Raw genomic sequence first — 24,778 nt, forward strand, 5'->3', positions numbered from 1 at the left:
ATGTTTTCCGTGGTGTATAAAGACGTTACATAATAAACCATTATGTTTTTATTACCTCAGAATGAGCCATTTACTGCACGCACCCCCTTCCGTGGATGCCGCGTTGCATCGTCACGTTTCTACAGTTGCTGAAAACGGACAAACCGCGCTACACAGCGTGTTTCGTCACTACGTTCATCTTGTTCTACTTCTGGTAGAATTCAGGTAGTGCAGACACTTATCACTATGTTGAATACGTACATTAGAAGAAGAGCATCAGAGCAATATTTTCAACCATTAGATGGTGGATGAGAATATAAGTCATAATATTGACTTACATCAACATGTTATTTGGTTATCTCAGTTGGTGCAGAACTCACAACCCGAGGGTTTGATCCCACCTTGGGGGACTTTTTTTTCTCTCTTCAACAAATGGATTCTGCAGCGTATGTTCACAGCATGTGCTGCACTTTTTTTGTTTCGATGTTTGATCAACATCCATCAACTTTCGGACGCTTTTGCAATTCCCGAGTATCTCCAGGCAGAGGACATTTAGGGGAATCACGTTTTCTGAGGGCTCTTTCAGAGGTGTATCAAGCAGGCTACAGACTCTTTGTCGTTCAGAATTTTCCAAAGTAAAAGCTCAGTTCAATTCCAATACTGCATTACAGTTAACAAGCTTTGCGTGCTTTTATTTTGTAGTCAAAACCACTAAAGAGGAAGTGATTATGTGAGTAACTGTTGCTGCCATGACTGAGATCTATTTCAGCAACACTATCAAAGTATTTATATATTTTGCCGCCATCAAAGCACCATAATCTGGCAGCAGGCCAGATATAATTTTTGGCGTGCAGTTTTGGCAATGGTCCATAATCACAGAGAGAATGAATGTGTTTCCTGTTGTGGTGGAAGCCCGGCTGATGATGAGTGTCCTGGTTTTTTTTCTCCTTTTTATCAGTCTTCTGCTTTTTCCTTGGTTTTCTGTTCCCTGCCTGCCTCCCTGTGTTTTCTCCCCTGTGTGCTCTCTCTCTCTCCCTTTGCTCCTGAGCCCAGCCAACTACCTGCACCTGCACCTCATCAGCCACCTTGTCAGCCTGCCACACCTGCCAGTAGTCAACCTCATCCCTGCCTGTATTTCAACCCCGGTTCTCCACACCATTCTTGCTTGATCGTCGTTGCTCCATACCCGGTGCCACCTCCACGTTCAGGCTCTCATGTTTTTTTCTCTCTCTCAATTTCCCTGTGCTTTGTCGCTCCAGTCACTAACCCTGTCTTCCTGTCTGTTTTCCCTCCCAGGTTCACTCACCCTCGTCATCCGTTCTGTCGGCTGGGCTCATCCTCCGGACCTCTCCTCTTCGGGCTTCCCCCACGGTGTCCTCCCATTTCCCCCCTGCATCCTCCCTTCCTCGGCCCCAGTGTTCCCCGGATCCCTGGTCCCAGTCCTGTCGGTTTCGCTGTGCCAGTCTTTCCCGGGCATCCACCTCTCCCTCCACTCCAGTCCCTCATCCCCCCCTTTTCCCTTAATAAACCTCCTTCGCTCAGAGCGCTGCATTTGGGTCCTCTCTGTCCCCACCCCACACCACACCACACCACACCACACCACACCACACCACACCACCCACGTAACCGCTTCCCTTGTCAATATTTGTATAAACTTTATCTAATGTGTGTTTTATAATGGACTATGATGCCGAAACGGTGACGATGTTTCACTCTTGGCTTACATTTTCCATGTTATCTGTCAGTGGCCAAGTCACAATAACCTATGGTTTTACTGAATATTTAAGTAAATATAATGTCTTAATAAATATACCTAAAGAAACCGCATTCTTGACTGTCACACTCTGCTGTTTCAGAAGAGACACTTTTTGTGCTGTGTCAGCCACTGTAGCTGTCCTACACTCTTTGAAAGGTTAGGGGGCAGAGGTAGGCCTTTTCCGAAACTAGACCCTCGCCACTTCCACTCCGACACGGTGTGAACTCTGGTGAGTCACCCTCCAAGCCAAATCGTTTAAATACAGCGATGACTTTCGGACGAACTACCCTTTCTCCCCAGCATAAATAGGATCTGATGTTACCGCTGCACTCACTACTATAATACGTGTATCAAATAAACAACAGTGTTATTAAGATTCAGGATTGATGTTGTGGAAAAGTGTTTTTGCAATAACGAAACTGAAAGCATTTGTCATTCATTTTGTGTTTGTGTTGGACATGACTTTATATATTTCCGAAAAAAAAATATTATATTCTTTTATGAAAAGCTTGATATTCATCGTAAAGAAAAGCCTATGAAAAATGTTACATTCACAAATACAACATTTCAATATAAATCATATGGGTTACGTTGTTAAAGTCACACGCAAATTGAATGCAAATCGAAAGAAAGGTCCCCCATCGTGCAGCAAAGGGTGTTACACACCTTAAACAAGCCAGCATCGGTGCTGACTCGCCATTTGAGGGTTTAACAACCCACTACCACTCCGCCCTCATTGGTTGCGGATGGCACTCAATGTGGCGGACCCTCCGCATGAACGGGCAAACGGAGTGGAAGTATGTAGGTAGAGGGAGTAGCAAGCAGTTTCAGAAAGGCCTGTAGACTGGATAGATGGCTGTAATTCACAACCCTCGGCACTAGATGCCATTAAATCTTATACACTGAACCTTTAACTGTTTTGGAATGCAGATACTATTCGGGGCTGAAAAGGTACTTTCACCTCTGGATGTTTTTGGCTTGTTGTAAAGATGCAAATACAACATTATCTATCAGTCTATCAAGGAAACAAAACATGATTTTAGGTAAGGTTACTGCATTAAAAATACAGTGAGGTTAACATAGAATTTAAAGTTTTTATTTTTTTTACATAAAAACAAGAAAATAAAGTAATGCTAGATTGAAGTGAACCTGTAGGCTTAACTAATTCTAAAGACAAACCTACCCCCTTTCTTATTTTAACATGACAATGTCCTTGTGCACAAATAGGTTCATAAAGAAAGTGTTTCCCAGTTTGTTCTGGAATAATTTTACTGGCCTGCACAGAGCCCTGACCTCAACCCTCATCCAACACCTTTGGGATTAACAGGGGCACAGATTGGGAGCCAGACCGTATCACCCAACATCAGCGCTCAACCTCACTAATGATCTTGTAGCTGAATGAGTGAAACTCCCTGCAGCCAGGTTCCCAAATCTTGTGGAAAGCCTTCCAAGAAGAGTGGAGGCTGAGGAGGAATGTGACAAATGTATCAGCATATTATAAGATAGCAACTGTTGTGCAGCAGTTGCAGCACAAAGTAGGAATGAGTGCAAATATAAAAACATCAATAAACAGATATCCAAAATCCACAAAATCTAAAATTTACACAATGCCAAAAATATAAACAAGGTTAACAGTAAGGTTGGATTCACCTTGTTCAAAGCTCTCACACTCTCTTGCACACACTCACCGCACAACCCATTTTCTGCCTCCCTCTCTATCGCTCCTTTTCTCCCTTTGGCTACATGGTGATGACCTCAAGAGCCATTTATTAACATGGATTAGATGTTGACAGGAACAAAACCTGACAGAAAACCAGCTGTGACACCTCTCTCTCACTTCTCTGAAGCAATACACCACCAGAAGCCTGAACAGAGATTTAGATAAAAGGAAAGAAAGAGAGAGAGTGGATGGGGCCGGACTTTTAACAGGGTTGACATGCAAACTTTTGAAATGTTAAACTTGTTGTTATGCAAGAATGGTTATGATTACTGACAAGACAGTACTAAAACCTGACCACCAGAGTACTTTTCTGCAAGCATTTAATGATGGAAAACACACAAAAATGAAACTCTTAAATTGTCCAACTAAAATTATAATTGTACTAGTGGTCAACTATATTGTGAACACCTACTATTATCTGAAATAATAAGGAATACACTATAATTAGCTTGTACCTTGCTTGTGGAACAAAACAAGTCAACAAGACGAGTAATCTTATTTTGAAAGTGCAGCAAATTAAACAAAGTTGCAATGACTGGTCATTTCTTCACTCATTTTCACGCAGCTGAGTAAGTCACGAAGTGCTTGTAGCCTCCAAGGGAAACACATACCAAAATAAACAGCAGGACTCACCTTTTCAGATGATGCTATTGTTTTAACTATATAACAAAGTATGGTGGAGTAATCTGGTATTGAAACTACAGCAACGGTTATTTTTGTTGCATTTTATATACTACATTGCTCAAAAAAATGAAGGGAACACATAAATCACATATCGGATCTCGTTAATTGAAACAGTTCAATGTTTAAAATCTTCATTGTACATTGTATAATTTGTTGAGAACAAAATGACATAGTCAATGGAAACCAAAATGCCAAATGAGCGGAGGGCTGGAAATAAAATCACATCGAACATCTAAGAAAAATTTGAAATCTCAGGCTGATCCAACTTTCGTGACTTTCATCACTGTAACACACAACCCCCAAACCGGTCATGCTGGATGATGTTGCAGGCAGCATAACGTTCACCATGGCGTCTCGACTCTTTCATGTCTGTCACGCTCAGTGTGAACCTTCTTTCATCTGTGAAGAGATCGGGGCACCAATGGCAGACCTGGCAATTCTGGTGTGGTGAATGCCAATGAAGCTGCACGGTGCTGGGATGTGAGCACAGATCCCACTAGAGGACATCGGGCCCTCATGCCACCCTCATGGAGTTTGTTTCTGACAGTTTGATTAGAAACATGCACACTTGTAGCCCACTGGAGGTCATTTTACAGGGCTCTGGCAGTGCTCCTGCCATTCCTCCTAACACGAAGGAGCAGATACTTTTCCTGCTGCTGGGTAGATGCCCTTTTACGGCTTTGTCCTGCTCTCCTCGTGTAACGGCCCGTCTCCTGGTATCTCCTCCATGCTCTTGCGACAGGAGCAGGTGGGTGTGGATGTGCCATCACGGACGAGCTGGACTACCTGTACAACTGGAATGGGCTGCAGGTACCGCCTCATGCTACTAATAGTGACAAGGACACTAGCAGAATGCAAAACTAGAGAGCAATCAGTCAGGAAGCATAAGGAGAGAGCAATTGTCTGTGGCCACAACCTGCCAAACCATTCCCTTTTTGGGGGGTTGTCTTGCTGTTCCAGTGCACCTGTTTTGACACTGATTCAAAATCATTATGCTTCCCAACTGGACAGACTGATATCCCTGAAGTTTAATTGATTTGATGTTATACTGTGATGATTAGCGTTCCCTTAATTTTTTTAGCAGTGTATTTAGACATATTTTTTATGATAAATAAATAAATTACAAGTAATATCATGTCAAATGACGGCAGATCTGGAAAAAAAAAATCAACATATAGCATGTATGGCTACCTCTTACAATAGACTTCACACAAACACAGATACTGTGGGACGATCCTAGCAAAAACAATGACTGAACAATTAGTAAAGCTACTCATTTGAAATGGTTATCATGTTTTAAAGTAGGCCCTACTAATATGGACCCTACAAACAAATTCGTAGCAAAGACATTTTGCCGCCTTAGGTGGTAACAAATTCTGGCTTGGCCCATGGAATAATTGTGTTTCAGACATTCATGGTCCCCTCAAGATTAATAATAATAATAATACATTTATTTATAGGCTTCTTCCTGAACATTCAAGGTCGCCTAACAAAAGATAAAAAAACAGTAAGCAACAAATCGATAAAATTAACAACTATATTAATTTGTAATACTGTATCTTTGGAGATAATTAGTCAGTACTTTCTCCGGGCATAATGAGGTGAAAAAAACAAACAATTTGTCCAGTGCTTTAGTACCAAATACCAGCAAAACTAATGACATTCCCATCAGTGTCATCAGCCTCGCTGCATACAGCGAAATGGCAAACATCAGCATGTTAGCATTGTCATTTTGAGCATGTTAGTTAGCTGATGTTCGCACTTAGCTCAAAGCATCACCGTGTCTATAGAGCCCCACAGAGTAACTAGCTTGGCTGAGGAAGTCTTGTTAAGTGCTGGTTCATATTGGCTGTTTAATTAACTTTAAGCTACAGCTGTGGTTTGTCTCATGGCTGTGCATAGTCTTCCTGTCTCTCATCTCTGCATTGTTGATGGTGACCTGTGTGGTGCTGGATATCCTATGAATAATCTAATAAATACTTTTAAGTTTTTAGCAAAATTGCAATTAGTGTTGGGCAGAAAAGTAAAAATTGCCACGAAATCATAAAGATAATATAAATCACTAAACAAGCTATGACTTTATAAGCAGAATGTTACATGTGCTCAGCATTTTTGTTAGTGTTATTACATCATCGTTTTTTAAAAATATTTTGAACTATTATCATTAGATAATATATAAATTTTTTACCACGTAACTCATGATCAATTCTCTATACATTTAAATAATTAGATTTTTATTTTTATATTTTAGTTTTTATTAACATTTCCACCACATTATTTGAAGTTATTGTGTTATGTACAATTATTATCAGATTTTATTTATATTATTTATTTGTTTATTACATAATGAGCAGTAATTTCTTCCTTACATTATGTCAAAGTATTACTTGTTGGCAGTTAAAATGTTGTGTTCAATTATTATCAGTTTCTAGACATCACTCTCCGGCTAAGCTGGGTCCTGAACGCCTTGCAGAAGATGAAGTAGATGAGCGGATCCAGGCAGACGTTGAGAATTGACATTAAGATGGTCAGCTCCATGAGGTAGTAGAAAACCGGGCCCCATGAACAATGCCTCACCAGGAAAGTGTAGGGAAGGCGGACCATGTGGTAGGGGACGAAGCAAAAGCAGAAGACACTGACTAGTACTAACATGTTCCTACGTGACTTTCCAAGCTTCTTGGAGCTGGAGGACGTCAGCTGCCTCTGCTGGGCCAGTGACACCCTGCAGGAGGTCCTGTAGTAGAAGAAGACCCGGGAGAAAAAGACAAACAGGAAGACGGCGGTGGAGCAGATGTGTATGAGTTTATAGAATAAGGCTAGCTGGTCACTGTGCAAGACTTCACATTTGACTGGGACAGAGGTGACTGCTTCATAGGTGTGGAATGACAGGATGACGTAGGTGCTCATCATGGCCAGAAGGAAAACCCAGGTTACTGTGCAGATGATGTGGGCAGCTTGCACTGTCTGCAGGATGTGAGTTCCTGAAGGTTGCACAATCTTCAGATACCTGGAGAAAGGAGAGGCACGTGTCAGTAGACAACTTCAGTAAATAACAGGCACAGTTCAATCAGCATTGACCTACTGATCCACTCCCATGGAAGTACACAATATTCTTGCTGTGCAAGTAATATTCATAAGAAAACTGTCGGGTTAAATTGTGAACTATTAGTTTAGTGCAACATGAGATCTGCCAACTTCAAACTTCAAGGGGAAGTCAATGACAGGCCACTCTATTTACCCACATTGCTGCCCGGTCCTTGCATACCTATTAGCAGCAATGCAGCCCATGAACACGATGCTGGCGTACATGTTGAGGAAGAGGGCAAAGGCACCAATGTTGCAGTAGACCAGTCTGATGGTGATGGAGATGCTGGCAAATTTGTTGATGCGGATGGGGAGACAGAGGCAGAGAAGGAAGTCAGCAGCTGCCAAGTTCTTCAGGTAGACCATAATGCTGCTGGATGCCTTCTGCTGAGCATGCAGAAGTAAAACTTCATGATGAAGCCGTTGAGGAGGAAACCCATCTGGAGAGAAAACAGGGTGAGGATGGAGATTTGAACAAAGGACACAGGGTCCTACCAGCCCTGTGAAACTAAAGTTATACACTTAGCTGTTACTGCCAGAAGTTCCAGCTTGAGTTAACTTGAGAGAGCATCTTTTAACTGTTACTGCCCTGCATCTCAGTTAATGCATATTAAAAATTTGGTAAGCAAACTTTCTGTTATAAACCCGTGTTTACTTTAAACCAATGTGTTTTCCCCCTAGGGCCACTAGATTGTGCTGTAGCTATCTCTAGGTAGCCCCACATTCTTAGGTTAGGCTAGTGTACTGTCCAAGCTACACTTCCAAGTGTCTGCCAACACAACACCATAGCCAACCAAACTCCACCACGTCCATGTGCCACCTCTCCTCATTCACTGGATCCATAATTTCCTCAGTGACATATGCAGTTAGGGTGGGAAGAACCACATCCACCACCACTACTGTCCGGATACCGGAGCCCCCCCAGGCTGCGTCCTCAGCCCCTTTCTCTACGCCTCTGTACACCAACGACTGCCTTAGCCCCTCTTCCATACTTCAAATACTGATGCCACAGCCATACTCACCCTCCTCACTGACACAGAATCAGTTACAGCATATCACTAATCCATTGCCCACTTCACCCAATGGTGTAAGGACAGTCACCTCCTCCTCAATGTCACCAAGACAAAGGAACACGCGTCGTAAACTCTCCACCCCTCACTGCCCCTTCTCCATAAACAGCGAGCCAGTAGAAATTATTGACATCTTCAGGTACCTCGGCATCACTATGCACAATAAACTGAGTTTTGATCACCACATCATAGACATCCACAGACGCTGTCAACAAAGACTTTTTGTCATACGCAAATTCAGGACAGTCTCAGTCAAACCACACCTTCTGCTTCTCCTGTACTGTAGTATCATTGAACCCATCCCATTGTACTGTTCTACCTGCTACTTCACCATGCTCTCTCTGACCAAATAATGATAGGTTTTCCCACTCCCAACCTGCCAGCCCTCATTAATACTGCCACTGCTCATAAAGCAACTACCATAGTACAAAATCCCAGCTACCCTCTCAACTCATGCTTCACCCTTCCCCCATCTGGCCATAGATACAGACAGCTGCTCTAAAAGGAACGCTTTGGGAAAAGTTTTGTACCCTGCACTATAAGAGCGTTAAACTTACAGACAAGTTAAAGATGTCACTCCTGTGTTATGTGTAGATATGTGTACACTGTCTGTATATGTGTACTATTTGTAGTTTGTGTGTAGCATTCATGTTGAAGGTGCTCTTTGTTCAGACTGCAAAATCAAATTTCCTCCACTGAGGGCAATAAAGAATGAATCTGAATCTGAATTAACCACATTGCATCATTGAACTATACGTGCTACCCTCCATTCCAGACTACAATGGACAACCCCTGTGTAGAGCAGTTTATTTCTGTGTAGACTCACTACTCAGTGACATGTGGGATGCACAAACCGCATCCAAAGTCCCAATGTTAACGTGCTTGCTTCTGAACTTCACAGGCAGACCAGACTTGCCTATCAGAGCGAACCAGCCCTAGCAAAGTAGATAGAATCCTTTGGAGCACAAAATCTTTGTCTCCTCCAGGAAGCGCAGACTGCCATGCGCTATTTAGCTGACCTGCACTCAGCAGAGTCAGAACTTTCCTCACTCAAGGAGGAATTGTTCAGACTTAGATCATAATGTCTGTCTCCACCAGTCATTCGGCCAATGTGATTCTGGATACTCTGATTCACACACATTTCTGCTGCTGACGAGATCACAGCAATGGTTGCAGACTTCCCAATTAAACATTCTCGACATGAGCATCCCAGAGATTATTTGGATGTTTGAGGCATGTGTAGTTCAAGTGAAAGTCCAAGTCAAGAATGCACCAGATTTAGAAGAAATCCCCATCTGCAAGTCCTTGTTCTTAAAGAACCTTCACCCACGCTTATGCCCTGCTGTTGTACTTAGGACACATCAAGGTAACCCCTTGATGCAGGAGAAGGAAGTTGACACAGTTGGTGTGGGAGACTCTCTTTGCTTTCAGAGCGGTGGGGAAAAACACTGAGCCTGCCACCTCAAACACAGTAGCATCACCCAGATCTACTGCCTTAAAACATCACCCTCGCAAGAGCTCAAAAGGGGGTGACAAAAGACAGCATGGTGACCATTCTCACCATGTCCACCGACTGAGTTGAGATAGCAATTCTCACAGTAGAAGCTGTAGAAATCCATACTCAGAAATTCTGGGCCAGCATTATAACCAGCCAATAGACTCTAGAGGATGACCACAGCATTTCTGACCACAGTTCAGAACATGGTCATAAGCCATCAACCTTCCTGTTCTCACTAACCTTACAAGTAACTGAGAAACACTGGTTATTGTAGACATAGTAATGCTATTGTAATGATGTTTGTTTGTTTTGTTTTCTATTATTCAAATAGGATTCCATCCATGTCAGGGTATAAACATATACCCTCTCAGTTCCTCTCTAATTTGGCTCTGCTCCTCTTTGGTGGACAAAGGTCCATCTCAACGGCACAGCGTCCTCCTGGCTTGGCCTGCTCAGACCAGACACCAAGCAGAACTCTTAAGATCTTAACTGATACCTGAACCCTGTTCAGTTAACTTTGAGGAGAACAGACTCTCATCTGTATCACGACACATCAAAAGACTGCAACTAAACCATTCATCACTGCCTGGCTCCATCCACAACTGACCTGCCAACATCTAGCAACATCAAGCAACTTTCTTCGTTTATGAACTGGCAACATACTGGGCATTGCACAGCTTCACATAGCTTAACAGCAAAGTTAACTTGGCTACGCACGAGACTGTTAAGCTTTTGTAAATTCACATTGATGTGTTTTTCATTTAAGTTTAATTGTTATGATCATTGTTAATGTGAGATTATGTAACAACAGTTCTTAGCCACTGCTAGATTGGTAATGGCAATGCTAACTAAGTCCTTTTAACTTGGCAATAACCATTGTTGTGAGAATGAGATAAAAGTGAAGAAAAGGACACTGGAAGCGAGTGGTTCTGGTTCTTGGGGGGCCTTCAAGTCATATATTACAATGATTTGTCTTTTCTTTAAGAGTAATAATCATTAACTGCTTAAGCTCAAATTTTAAGTAAGAAAGATGTTTTATTTGTAATACTGTTTTTATTTCTTTCATAAATCCTAAATTTCTTCATCTCTTGTACCTGACCTCCTCTTTGTCTTTAGTGACCTTTCACTTATAGAGACCTTTGTCTGTGTATGGTCTGACATGCTCAGCATCAGTGCATGCTGAAGTCTCAAAATAAGACACTAGTTGTTGCAGATGTGTGTATCTTGCGCACATGAGGGGAGGCGTGAAAAGAAGATCAGGAGTTTTATTTCTTAAGCAAATATAAATTTTTACAAAACTTTAAAATTTGTCTTCTGTAAGGAAGTCTTCTATATGCATTCCCTGATGACATCAAGAGAATAATTTTAATCAGGAAAGTAAAAAATGGTGACAACCCGTGTTTGATGTCTTTTCTGCATTTTGTATGTGATTTAATTTATGTGAATCATTTCAAATAATTAAGAGGGGAAATTATCATATTGTCTTAAATTGAGACCTATATCTCGGCTATATGCACTGGAAATTAGAAAAGATTACACAATCATAGTTTGCTGAGATCTACATGATATGTTTTATTATTGGACTTAATTAATTAATTAATTTGTGAATAGAGCGAAGGATATGAGGTGAGATACATTTTTTTAAGTTGCTGACCCTAGAGCTCCAAAAAAAAGAGAGAAAAAAACGGAACTTTGAGGCTTCTGTATATCACTATAGCTCCGTATAGCATTTAGATAGGGTCTTGTGAGACTTGCATTTTATTGAAAATAAACAAGTTTCTCTTTGGGTGGACACCAGAGTGAAAATAAAAGGAGTTTCTTTTCTTTTTGTCATCATTTTCTTCCCCCACCTTCAGCACTGGTAAGTTATTTTATTTTTTTTGCCTTACATCCACACTGCCTACACCTACATACCTCATTACAGATAAATAGCAAACTGGCTTTTGAAGGAACTCATTCCAGATTATGTTTTCAGTGCCCCACTCTCTGAAACCTGCCAGTGTGAGGATGAAAGGGGTTGACCAGAGAACTTTTGAGCCTGGAAATGTAATACAGATAGTCAGGCCAGTACCTAGTATTAAAACTAGCTTGCTATCAGGGGTCTCCCTTCATTCCTAAGTAGTATCTGAGTCATAATGCGCTAAGGGCACCTGGAGGTTTTGACCCAAGAGAGCGAGGTTTCCTTGCAGTGGATGCTACACGATATATATGCAGTTTTCCCCTGCACCTGTGTTCTGTGACCACATGTGCCCACATGCATCCCCCAACCACACACACACACACACACACACACACACACACACGCACGCACACATCTCTTTGTCTTCTCCTTGTCTCAGCTTAGAGCATTAGTTACTTTCATCTTGTGTGTTTTGCTGCTTATAAAATGCTGGTTGTTTTTTTGATGAATACATTGTCAACCCCTGCTTCATAGAACTCTAAATCCTTCAACCCACTATCTATTAAAAGTCATTTTGCTATAGTTATTAATTTGATTATTAACCAAAATTCCTAATGAGACTGAATTAGGGGTAATTGGCTATCACTTTCTCTTGTTTCAAAAGTGGTGCCCCGAGGTGGACATATCTTTAAGTTAATATCTATTATTAATTATTAAGAAAATAATAATAAGAATAATAATTACATTATTCAATATATATCTTGATGCCATCTCAACCTCACCACCACGTTGAATTTTGCTGTTTCCATCAACCTTTTCTAATGCTATACAAAATTTGTGCATCAAAATACATTAATAGAAACCAGGGATATCAGTTAGCGTAATCAAGAAATCACTTACTCATCCTAAAATGGTTTTCTCTCATAAAAAGGCATAAAACATCTGAACCGACATGTCCTGAAGAAAAACATGACCTTACCAGAAACACCAGACTATAGACTATCATCAAGAAAAGGTAGGCGGAGGTGTCGACCTCATCACAGAGAGCTAAACCGCCGACTTCAGTGTGGTTTGTATCTGAGGACTGGTTGAAGGTCATTTCTTCTCGGTCACTCATTTTTCTGGTTGATCTAGCAGAAGTGAAACCAAATTATAGCACATACACAAACATACCCTCTGTAGCAAAAATGCTTTGCCAAACAGCAGTCTAAATCCTTGCAAAACACAACAGGTTGCTAGAGAGTTAGCCCATGAAGACAAGACTGTGACCATGACCAAAAGATTCATATATGAAAATCAACGTAAATTATTGTTCTAAAATATTGTCGTTATATTACCATCAACTTTGTGTCATATATCTTAATTCAATCGTCAGCTGGCTGGATATGGTTTTTAGATGTAAAAATGTCATGTTGACATTAAAATTTCAGCCTAAACATCAGTTAAAGTAAAATGACACATTTACCTGTCTGCACCTGTCAGTGTGGATGTCCAAAATTCTGTTCACTTTACTGCTTCCTTCTACACTGCTTTGACAGCAAGAAAACAACTGCAGACTAACCCGGATGTGGTTTTGATGGTTTCATTTATGCAGCATCACTTTAAATAATAAGAAAAAGCAAACACATGCTCACGAGACGCCATTTTATCTTCCTGTCTATAGCTCTGGTGAACAGGCCACAATTACCACTGAAAATACTTCATAGTTCAAGTCTCTCAAGGGATGGCAATGTTAGTCTATGAGTCGGTCCACCACTTTAGTGCAGACTTAAATATCTCAGCAACTATTAGACGAATTGCCATTGCATGCCATGCAATTTGTCCCTAGAAGATACATACTCGTGACTTTGGTTATCTCATATTTGTGATGGTGTTGGCACATTCTTTTCTATCAATCACTTTTCTGCTTTCTGTTTATCCTAGTTCGGGTCTGGAGGTAGCCCAGACACCTTTCTAGCCATGTCCTCTCTTGTCATGATCCCTCAGGCTTGATGGCAGTAAAATCCCCCAGATCTGCAGTGGTCTCCCCTGCGGTTTGACTTCAAGCTTTTCCAGATGTCAGAGACATGCCATTCTGCAACTAAATGAAGCCACATCTGTGATGTCATTCTTTCAGTCACTACCCAAAACTTGTGAGCATAGATGAGGGCTGGAGAACATCGAACCACTAGCTATTGCTCAGTCCCCTCAATACCGTGATAATACTATTCATTTTGATAATTAAGGTCACCATAATCATGATATGAAATCTTCATACAGTTTCATCTCTTTTCTTAAGTAAGCAGTATTATTTACATGCAATTGACTATTTCTAACAATGTTCAAAATGTTTGTCAAACTCTCAAACTCAAGCAAGATAGCGATTTATCTATATGCCAGCAAGATGCGATAGACTTTATTGATCCCACACTGAGTATATTCACTTGTAAGCCTCGTGATCAATAAAGTCTATCATATCTTGCCGGCATCAAGCAGTGTCAGCGTCACGGGTTTGTTAACTTATTAACTTAAAGCAAGCACACTTACAAAGAGTGGCTGAGTTCAGGCAAATCAAAAAATCCAACAGAAAGTATATACAGTCCCCTCCAAAAGTATTGGAACAGTAAGGCAAATTCCTTTGTTTTTGTTGTTCACTGAAGACATTTGGGTTTAAGATCAAAAGATGAGTATGAGACAAGAGTTCAGAATTTCAGCTCTCATTTCCTGGAGGGCTCGAGGGCTCGAACTATAAGATAAGTCTAAACTACAGAGAACAGCAAACAGGGAGACTGAACACTAGACGTCAGCAACCAAACACAAGACAAGAGACAAACAGGAACTGGAGCTCAAAACACAGAACAGATCAAGCGGACTAAGTAACTGAATAACACTGGCAAAATCCAAACATGATAAAAAACAGACCAAAACAAGTATCAAGAACACAAACTCAAAACCAACAGACAGACTCAGACCAGGATTATGACAGCTATTTGGGTTTGTTTAAAATGGATATTGCATTGGGAATTGAAGAGTTTTTGTGAGTTTTTGGCCAGAGGGGCTCTAAAGCGGAGGCCTGATAGGAGTAGCTGAAAGGAGTGGTGAAGGGGGTGTGAAGGGTACTTAGTGATGGAGTTTGCCTTTCTTTTTACTGCGTGACTATAAAGGTCTGACAGTTGGACATGAGTGGTTCTGGTGATTTTGGTTGCATGTTTGATGAGTATTGTTTTTTCTTGCTTTTCTCTGTGAAGTAGTTGTACCAGGGAGCTCTCCTGGAACCAGAAGACCATGGCCTTTATGTGGAGAGGGAGCACTCGTCTGTCAAGCAGGCCACCAAGGCCATGTCATCTTAAGTGTCAATCCATTACTATTGCAGGTGATGTTTTTTGTGTATGGAGAAGAAGATGGGTGACAAGACACAGCCCTTTGAGACCCCAGTATTTAAAACAATGTTGGTGACACGCTGGGGTTTGTCTGCCTTGCCTAACTGAAGGCCTGTCTCTAGCATCCAGGTCAATTAATTGGTAGGCAATGGCACTTGCCCAATTCTAATGGAAGGTTCTGTCTGTAATGTCAACAGTCTGATGTCTGTGATGTCCGTTCATGGCTACCTGATTTTGGTTTTGTGTTTGGTATTCTGTGCAGACAACGCCGGGTGGACACTTTTGCACTTGTTATAAGTAACCTATTTTTGCTGTGTGTAATTGTAATTGTTTAAAGACTCTGCAGTACATTGGGTGGATGCTTCTAAAATATTTATTTTGTTTTACTTTGAAATGTTGCTAAAATGAGGATCTAATTAGGTTTAATGAGTAACTAGATAAGGAATACTCACACACAAAGGTCATCAATACAAATTCGACCAGTGCAACCCACCAAACAACTTTATACAGGGTTTTTTTTCTGATTATATTCCTTTTATTCCTTTTACATTACATTACATTAAAATGTATTATCAAGTTTTATCACCTTCTCCACAGTGACAGGAATATAATACTGAATACATTCAGATACTTTCTTTTTCTTTCTTCTTTGTGCTTATATTGTCACATTTAAAGACACTTACTCTAAATAAAGAGAATCTGCATTAAAACATAATGGCTATATTTGTGTATTTGTAGAATAACTGATGAACATAAATGATCCATTTTGTGACAAAGTGGGTCTGTGTAAGCACAGCTTGCCCATGTGACACGCTTTCACAGTTTAAAAGTGCCACCAAGATTTATTTCAACACAGTGACTGACAGAGTCCAGCTCAGCTGAGAACGCTCCTCTCCGTGATGATGATGCAGGTAAAAGCTCATTTAAACCAAATTATTTTATTTCATAGTGACAAATACTGCTGCTTCTACTTTCTTGAAAGTGTTAGTTTCACAATCTGTAATATTTTGAATTGAAGTGATCTGTGCGAAAACTGTGAACAATTAATGGAACTGATGATCACTTATTTTTATCATGTGCTGACAATTATATTATTAATGATTAGCCTCAGTAGGTAATAGTAGTAGAAGCAGTACTGTCTTTGGGAGCAGCTGTAAAAAGCTAACATTTAGAAAACTGGAACTACAGCAAACAGAATCGGAAATAGAAATGTAGCTAAATGAAAACAGATCTCACAAATCCATGTTGGCTGTATCGTAACATCTACTAGCCTTATTCAGTAAAGCAAATGTATGTGTTGTTTTTTTTAATGAACTGTCAAATGTTTGTATTATTTATAGATTGAAGTCTATATGCAGGAGTTAAAGTTTGCAATAGCTGGTCTAAACCATTTGAATATTAAATTGAACTATAACGCTACCCTAATTTAATCCAAACCAATTTTTTTAATCCAGCACTGATAACTAAAATATTACATGAATAATCTCTTTCACTCTGTCATTATAAAGCAAATTTATCACTGGTAATCACTGTGAAAGGTGTTGTAGGTATTATTAATCTCTTTCCTTTCACATACAGGTAACAGTACTCCTAGCTCTGCTGCTTCTTGTGGCCTCCGGGCACTCTGACTCCAAGTATTACCTGCCCATTGACTGTGATGACATCCACCGCCATGACAACACCAGCTCCAGTGGGGTGTACCCCATCTACCCAGGAGGTCCCACCAAGCCCCTGCATGTCTACTGTGACATGGACACTGACGGAGGCAGATGGACTGTAAGTAAACCTCATATTTTGATTAGATTTTATAATCATAAACATAAACAGACATCACACTGTGCGACTTATTCAGATCTCATTAAACCAGCTTGTAGAAACACATGACAGGACAGATCTGTCAATTCAGGTGACCTTAAAGTTAAAAAAAAAAAAGGTTGAAGCCAGGGTTTTGTTGAAAAGCAGACTTTGTTTTACACTTGGAATCAAGTTAGACTTGAGTTATAAGAATGAGGAATTGAGACTTTACTTGTAGTCTCAAAGGCTCTGCAAGTATATCTTGCATCATATATCTTGTTTTAACTTTAAACAGAGCCAGGCTAGCTGTTTCCCCCTACTTCCAGTCTTTATGCTGAGCTAAGTAAAGCTCCATATTTAGTAATGTTAATGTTTGCTGGATGTGTAGAAATGCAACCGTTTGCAAACAGCTTTGTAAGGTGACAATATCTCAGAAGCTTCCAGCTTGTTCTGCTGCCTCCAAGTGGCCCATAATAAATTATTGCAGCTTGAAATGTCCATGTTTGAAAATAGTTACATTTACTGAAAAACATTAGATAGTATTACATGTTAGTTCATTTTTAAGTTCTCCCTCTTCTTACAATTCTCCCTCTCAGGTCTTTCAGAGGAGGATCGATGGGACTGAAAACTTCTACAGGCCCTGGAGCCACTATAAAATTGGATTTGGGAATGTGGCTGGAGAATATTGGCTTGGTGAGATCTTGAGGGAGATCAATACATTATAAACATGGGGGTTGTGCTGCTTTCTTTTCTTCTCCTCTATCTTAATTTGCTGAGGTGAGACAAGTATATTGTGTATTGTATAATGTGATTTTAGACTAGGTGAGGGTCTGAGGAGAAAAGAGGTTAAGTGCAGTAAATGTATTTAGGGCACTGGCGCAGGAAGTGAAATGGAACAGATCTTTGTGTGCCTTTTCAGGCCTGGAAAACATCTTCCTGCTGTCAATGAGGAAGGAAAATGAGCTCCGGGTTGACATGGAGGACTGGGAGGGAGGGAAGGCGTCTGCCCAATACACCTCCTTCTCAATTGATTCTGAGAACGCTGGATATCAGCTTCACCTGGGAAGTTTCACTGAAGGAGCGGCAGGTGAGGATCACTGTGTTTAGGTTTGAATGTCAAGGCTTGTGGATGAATGTTAATTTTTTTTAAAGAAAAGATTTTTGTTATCGCTTTTGGTTTCTTTTCTTTCTTTTTTGAGGGGCGGGGGTGGGGTTACAAAAATAGATCCTTAAATCATTTTGCTGTGTCCGTACAAGGTTGGATGTAATACTGTGGACTAACAGGCTAGAAAATGTCATGACAGCTCACATTAATTTTTGCGATGCCAGTGAAAATGTGGCTCTCCAGAGACAAATAAAACAGTTGTCAGATTAATGAAAAATGAAACATTAATGCTCGTTCAGTGGGAAAAAAGTTTTTCAAATAATTGGTTCATTTTTAAAACAGAATGTCTGTGTAGCCCATTTATTTGGATAAATGTTGTCTATCTTTGGGATTTATAGTCTGTAAAGGTAAGCCAGAGTTCAGTCAGTATGGGACTGTAGAACAATGATTGGTGTAAGAGGGGGGTATGAATCTTACATTTCATTTAGTTAAAAAAAGCCAGACCCTCATCCACATTATTCATAGATTCTTTGAATCCTTCCCTTTGACTATTTAAGTAAAACAAACCAACATTGTGAAAATACAGCCACTGTCTATACAATAAACTTCCACAAGAGAAGGCTGAAATCAAATATAAATCCTGTTCATAATGCTACCTGCTTTCATCACACTTAACAGACTGGATCCCCCATTTAAAGCACACTAATGTACAGTATCCTACTTAAGAGTACATTCAGATACCTATCACACCAAAAAGGTTGCTTAAATCAGTAAGTGTTTCTGAGTTTCAAAAACCAACTATAAACTCGGCTAACATTGTTTTTATTCTCATTTGTAGGGGACAGTTTGACAAATAACAACAACATGAAGTTCACCACGTTTGACAAAGACCAGGACCAGTGGGATAAAAACTGTGCTCAGCATTATCTAGGTGCATTCTGGTACAATGCCTGCCACATGGCCAACCCCAACGGCATGTACGCACCTCATGGTGCCATTGGATTTGAAAACGTCCACGTCATTTGGCATACGTGGAAGGGCTGGAACTACTCCCTCAAGACTGTTGCCATGAAGATCAGATCAGTCGCGACGTGCACATGCAAACATTAACCTGATTAGCTGCAGTTTTTTTATACAATTGTTTACACACGATTTCTGAATCTTTGGCAATTTTTGTTTAAAACTCTGAACACCAAACCTCAAGCACAAAATGCAAATCCTTTATTTCTACAATTTCTAATAAAAAAACGTAGCATTCAAAACCTTTACCTCTTTTGTAATAGTTTTTTTCCCCCTATGACACAAAGGCATATAAATCTACCAAAAAACAACCCAGTGATGTGCACAAAGCTGCCTATTTACTACTATGAATATCAGTAAGTTTATGCCTTTTGCATTTTCAGTTACACTGCTCTGTGATAACGTATGAAATGTATCTACCCAAATATATATAGATTAACACACACATGCAATACAGTAACATAAAATTAAAAATTAAATAATTGGCATGCAAAATGTAAGAAAAAATAAATTAGGTCTTGTTTGGTTTGGCCACAGCATCTCATCTACATCACATGTGATGTTCTCCCTGGGTAAGCAGCAAGAAAAGAATTTTCTTGAGTGATGGATTCAGCCTCCAAAAGCCCCCCACATCAACTTCACCACATGCATCGTCCAGGAGAATAGGCATGCCATACACCTTCTATTCCTAATACGGAATAAAATCTTTAATTTAGGTTTAGGAATAGGGAATATGGTCTGAGGTACAGAAAAGTAAATTGTGGGTGGTAGATGAACAGTGCATGGGATTTTTACTAAAAGTCTGCGTGCAATTTAATTTAGAAAACTGTGCATACGCACATTTACATTGCATAGTTTGTTCCTCTGTCTCTCCTTTTCCTTTAAGCTGACCACACCCAACTAGACACCTGTAAGAATGCTGCGTTACAGGCAAATCAGAACTCGGAAATTTCCGACCTCCAACTAGAAAAACTATCCTGCAAGTCAGATTTCCTACTTGTGAACTCGGATCAAAAAATTGTTCGCCTATGCTGTGTTTCAGGCAACTCGGAACTGGGAAATTTCTGACCTCCAACCAGAAAAAGTACCATGGAACGCCTCTTGAAGTCAGATTTCCTGCTTGTGAACTAATATGTACCCCGACTTCATGAGAAGTGCTGGAATGACGTCACGCAACTATGGCAGCTCCCAGGGAAGAACATATTGTAAACAGTAAACATAAACTAAAAGGCAACATAAAGTATATTTGCATGTATTTAAATTCAAAGAAATACATACTATCACACAGTAGAACTTGTTCTGCATGTAAATGGATGTAGAAATATGTCCAATGTGTGTAGATAGCTAGTTATAGTTAACAATCTGTGAAAGTCATCTTTATTCAGGAAAATGGTAAAAATGACAAACAATGTGAAAATATTAGGTTATGGTTAAGTTAAAAACAAAGCATGGTTGGACTGGATGTATAAGGCAAATTATGGTCCACAAATCAGGTGTGGTTCATGTTATTACTTTAATCTTACATAGCAAAGTTATATTCCAATTACATTGTTTCAACAACAACTATAAATAAGAAATGTAGTTAGTTGAGTGAAGAATGTTCTAAATTAAATATTAAGTGTTATAATAACGCAAATATTGGACCAGTCATCATTATTGTCAGTGTAATCTTGTCAGTCATAGTAGAAAGGTAATGACATTAACAGCTCATCACCTGTTATTCTTCATTGATTCACAGACAACAGCAACCAGGAGCAGAGACAGGAAAGCGAGAATATGGAGGGGAGTCTGTAGTCTTTTAGTGCTAGCTACTCAAGCTGTGTGCCACTGGAAGCAAATGATGTCTTCACAAGAGAGCAAACCCTTTTTCTAATAGAATTACTGAGGCAACACTTAAAGTCAGACAGCAGTGAACTTCCACGAAGCCTCGCTGAACTCTAGGATCAAAACAGGCAAAGGATCCAAGAAACAACTGTGGAAGGATATGGCCAGTAAGCTGTTTGACCAATTTGGGCAGGTGTTTGATCCGAATAGAGAATAATAGTTTGTAAAAAGTGGCAAACACTTGTGGATGGCTACAAAAAAAGTCAAAGATAACAATAATAGTACAGAGAGAGGAAGTATACGCTTTAAGTTCTTCAATGAAATAGAAGCTCTTTTACATCATGATGTAGATTTCCCAATTGTGGGAACGTCTCAGGGGATTGACATTCACAGGCCTGATTTGCTTGGTGAGAGGACACAGCTACCTACACCCAGCCAATCCAGCTCATTTCCACAGTGTAGCACATGGGGCACAGACAGAGGTTGAGACCACAGGCAAGCACACCTGTGGAAATCCTTTGTGAGTCAGAGGACGCAAGCCAAAGAAGACCTGATGAATTTTTAAGTCAAATGAGAGCTTCACTCTCCTTTGAGACACTAATGAAAGGCTATCTAAGCAAGTCGTGAGGTGAACAGGCTGAAATGATGACTTATGTTTGCACATTGTTATGCTCTAGTGCCAAGTGTGGTTTTGTTTTAAAGAGGTAAAAGGTGTGAGGCCAGGGGATATTAAAGCCCATAGGCCTCAGTGAAGAGGTGTGTTTTAAGCTGGTTTTTAAAGTTATTAGAGAGGACGGAGAGCGGATGCCAAGAGGGAGCTTGTTCCAGAGTGATGGTGCACCGACACAGATGGCTCTGTCACCAAATGTCCGGAGCCTGGAATTAGGGACAGCGAACAGGTCCTTGTCAGAGGAACGCAGGGATTTGTACGTCAGGAGGAGGATTTTATATTTGACCCGGGACTTAACTGCCAGCCAGTGAAGCTTCTTCAGAAAGGGAGTGATGTGCAGTCCAAGTTTTGTGTGGGTGAGCATACTAGCTGCAGAGTTCTGGACATGCTGGAGTCTGTCAGTAGCGTTGCTGGGCAGACCAAACAGGATACAGTAGTCAAGTTGGGAGGTGATGAAGGAGTGGATGAGGCTCTCAGGTACAGAGTTGGAGAGGCACCGTCGGAGTCTGGAGGCAGTTTTGGTAGCCTAGTGTTTTTGATGTGCTGTTGGAAGGAGAGGGTGGAGTCCATGATGACGCCCAGGTTGCATACTTGAGGGGAGGGGAGATCGAGCAGCCATCCACTTCCAGTGTGATGTTACCAACCTTTTTGAAAAGTGACTGTGGGGCAAACACCATGACTTCTGTTTTGTTTTTGTTCAGTTTGAGGAGGTTACTTTCCATCCAGTTATTTATGTCTTTTTGAGGCCCTGTCCACCAAAGCGTTTTTTTCTGACACCAGCGTCTTTTTTTCAATTCATTGCAATGGGAGCGCTGTGCAGCGTGACGACGCGCTGAGCGTTTTTTTCCGGTCGCTGAGAGTTTACAAATGTTCAACTTTGTGAAAAACGCTACGCTCGTCACTGACACTTTTTACTCAACTGTCCAATCACATTAGAGGAGGGGCGGGACAAATACCACACCGTAGCAACGGTTACTATCCTGAAACCGAGCTTCGTCCTCTTGGACTGAACGAGTACTCGCCGAGATGTTTCCTCGCCCACAAAATCATGAACCCACATACGGCCAGTCCGTCCTCTCTCTCTACCTGCTGCAGCCTTCTCTTTATACAGAGCAAGAGCCAGAACAAGTACTCTACTCTGTGTTGACATTTTTACATCCAGTAAAGTTAGGTAGAAGTACTTGCAACAAATGTACCATAGCAACCAAAGCAGTCGGAAAAAAACGCTGCGCCTCAAAAACGCCCACTAGCGCTCCCTGCTGGGCGTTTTCAAAACAGCAGCTGGCGTTTTCAGCTGGCAAAAAACGCTTTGGTGGACACGGGACCTAATATGACCCAGCCCAGCAATAGGCACATAACAATATAGTATATAAATGTGTTACATTATAAGACAAAACGCTTTGGTGGACACGGGACCTAATATGACCCAGCCCAGCAATAGGCACATAACAATATAGTATATAAATGTGTTACATTATAAGACAGAATTGCTTACAGCGTTTACTTGTTTTTTTTCTAAGTTTACAGAGTGTGCTTAACTGGATCTGCATTTGTGCTCTATGGAGATTAAGAGAGTGAGTTATGTTCGCCAGCAGAGGGCGCTCGTGTTATCTTATATGTTTCTGTTGTTTGCTTTGCCATCGTCTTGAGTCTTATTGACCCTCCGCAGCCACCGTGGGTTAGTTTCTGTTTTGTGTTTCAGAAGGTGAGGGCTGACGAGCACCATACCACTAGAAACAGCACCCTCGTTCCCAATGTGATTAGGTAACTGATAGGACCCGTTCTGTAAGTCTAATGTTGTCACAAAGTCCATGCTAATAGTTAATTGTGTGGTATGGATGAGCTAACTTTACTGAGCATTGCTAAACAGGGTAAAGCTTTGTTGTGGCTGTTTAAATTATAATAGCTCTGGAAAACGGCAGCTGAAGTTTATATTATTTTTGTAATTGATTCATGAGTCAAGAAGTGTCTTAGAAACTGATTGAGTTTCTGTTTTGTGTTTAACAAGCCAATAAACCGGGAGAGTTTGTTCTGCCTCCACCATCACTGGGTGTCCTGTTGCCTGTCTATCCTTCTTCCCCCAATACACTTCACCTAACACGGCTCACCCCTGGGAAGATAGTGTTACAGAGATATTTTCTTGAAGTTTGTGTCTGACTTTCATTTGGCCAAATCAGTGTGCCCTACTTGAGACTTTATGTGTTGTAATTTGCAAAGATTTTCATTTTCACACACTTTGTTGCAGATTTATTTCATTGGCCCTGTCAGGTTCACAATGCATCGGCTACTTTGAAATATTCAGCTAATATAACAAATGTACAATAAATTTCAGTCAGCTATGTGCATTACTAATGGCACACCATAGAGTATGAACCTCTTCAAAGTTTCCATCCATTTCTGGCTAGATGTAATTAGCAGTTTGCATCTTCCTGGCGTGGGCAACCCCCCGGATGCTCTTCGCAGATGTCTTTGGGTCCTGTGTACATATTATGCAGCATACACTGTGTACATGTGTACATGTATGCATGTATGTGTATGTGTACCTGTATTTCATATCCACCTTCAACATGTACATAATGAGAATAGTTTACTCTTGCATCCTTTGCACTCTGATTACTGCACTATTTGTCAATATGTCTATATTGTTTTGTTTATAGCGTGTATATTAGTATTGTCTACTCTGTAGTTTGTGTCTGATTTTATTTTTATTATTATTATTTTATTATTGTATAAGTAAGCACATCGTGAGCAATGTACAATCCTGAGTCAAATTCCTCGTATGTGTACATATACCTGGTAATAAAACTGATTCTGATTCTGATACATGCAGACATGATGAGCATGATGACCACATCAAGTCTAGTGTTCTGGAGATCCCTCACCCTCCTCCACTTACATTTTAGTCTTCCGAATGCCTGCTCTACCACCACCCGTCCACAGCTTATTGTTGAGTTGTACAGTTGGTCCTGCATGGTAAGAGCACCACTGTCGCGCTTTGGAGTAATGATGAAAGGGTAGGCATGGCCAATAGGCACTATCTCCGAGGAGCATAAACCGACCCATTTTTTCAGTCCAATTTTCAAAGAACTTGGATTTTCTCCAGATCCTTGCGTCATGGACCTTTCCTGGTGCTCCCACAAAGATGTCATGGAATCTTCCTCTTTCATCCACAATCCCCTGAAGCACTATGGAGTAATAGTTTTTTCTATTCATGTAGTCCCCTCCTCTGATGTGTGGCCGTTTTATCCTGAAGTGGCATCCATCAATGACACCAATAACTCCTTCTATACCACACATTAGGCTGAAGGCTGCAGA

The 24,778-nt window shown here is 40.7% G+C and overlaps 1 protein-coding gene and 1 pseudogene across 1 annotated transcript; one reads left to right on the forward strand and one right to left on the reverse strand.

Annotated features, from left to right (window-relative positions):
• Positions 1-2,874: 2,874 nt before the first annotated feature.
• Positions 2,875-12,808, reverse strand: LOC123969611 (annotated as a pseudogene).
• Positions 12,809-15,949: 3,141 nt separating this feature from the next.
• LOC123970326 (microfibril-associated glycoprotein 4-like) lies at positions 15,950-19,141 on the forward strand. Its single transcript, XM_046048317.1, has 5 exons — positions 15,950-15,961; positions 16,629-16,826; positions 17,441-17,537; positions 17,764-17,931; positions 18,788-19,141. The coding sequence occupies exons 1-5, from the start codon at positions 15,950-15,952 to the stop codon at positions 19,057-19,059; spliced, it is 747 nt and encodes a 248-aa protein (XP_045904273.1). The 3' UTR covers positions 19,060-19,141.
• The last annotated feature ends 5,637 nt before the right edge of the window (positions 19,142-24,778 follow it).

Source organism: Micropterus dolomieu, linkage group LG04 (genome assembly GCF_021292245.1).
Source record: "Micropterus dolomieu isolate WLL.071019.BEF.003 ecotype Adirondacks linkage group LG04, ASM2129224v1, whole genome shotgun sequence".
Taxonomy (NCBI): domain Eukaryota; kingdom Metazoa; phylum Chordata; class Actinopteri; order Centrarchiformes; family Centrarchidae; genus Micropterus; species Micropterus dolomieu.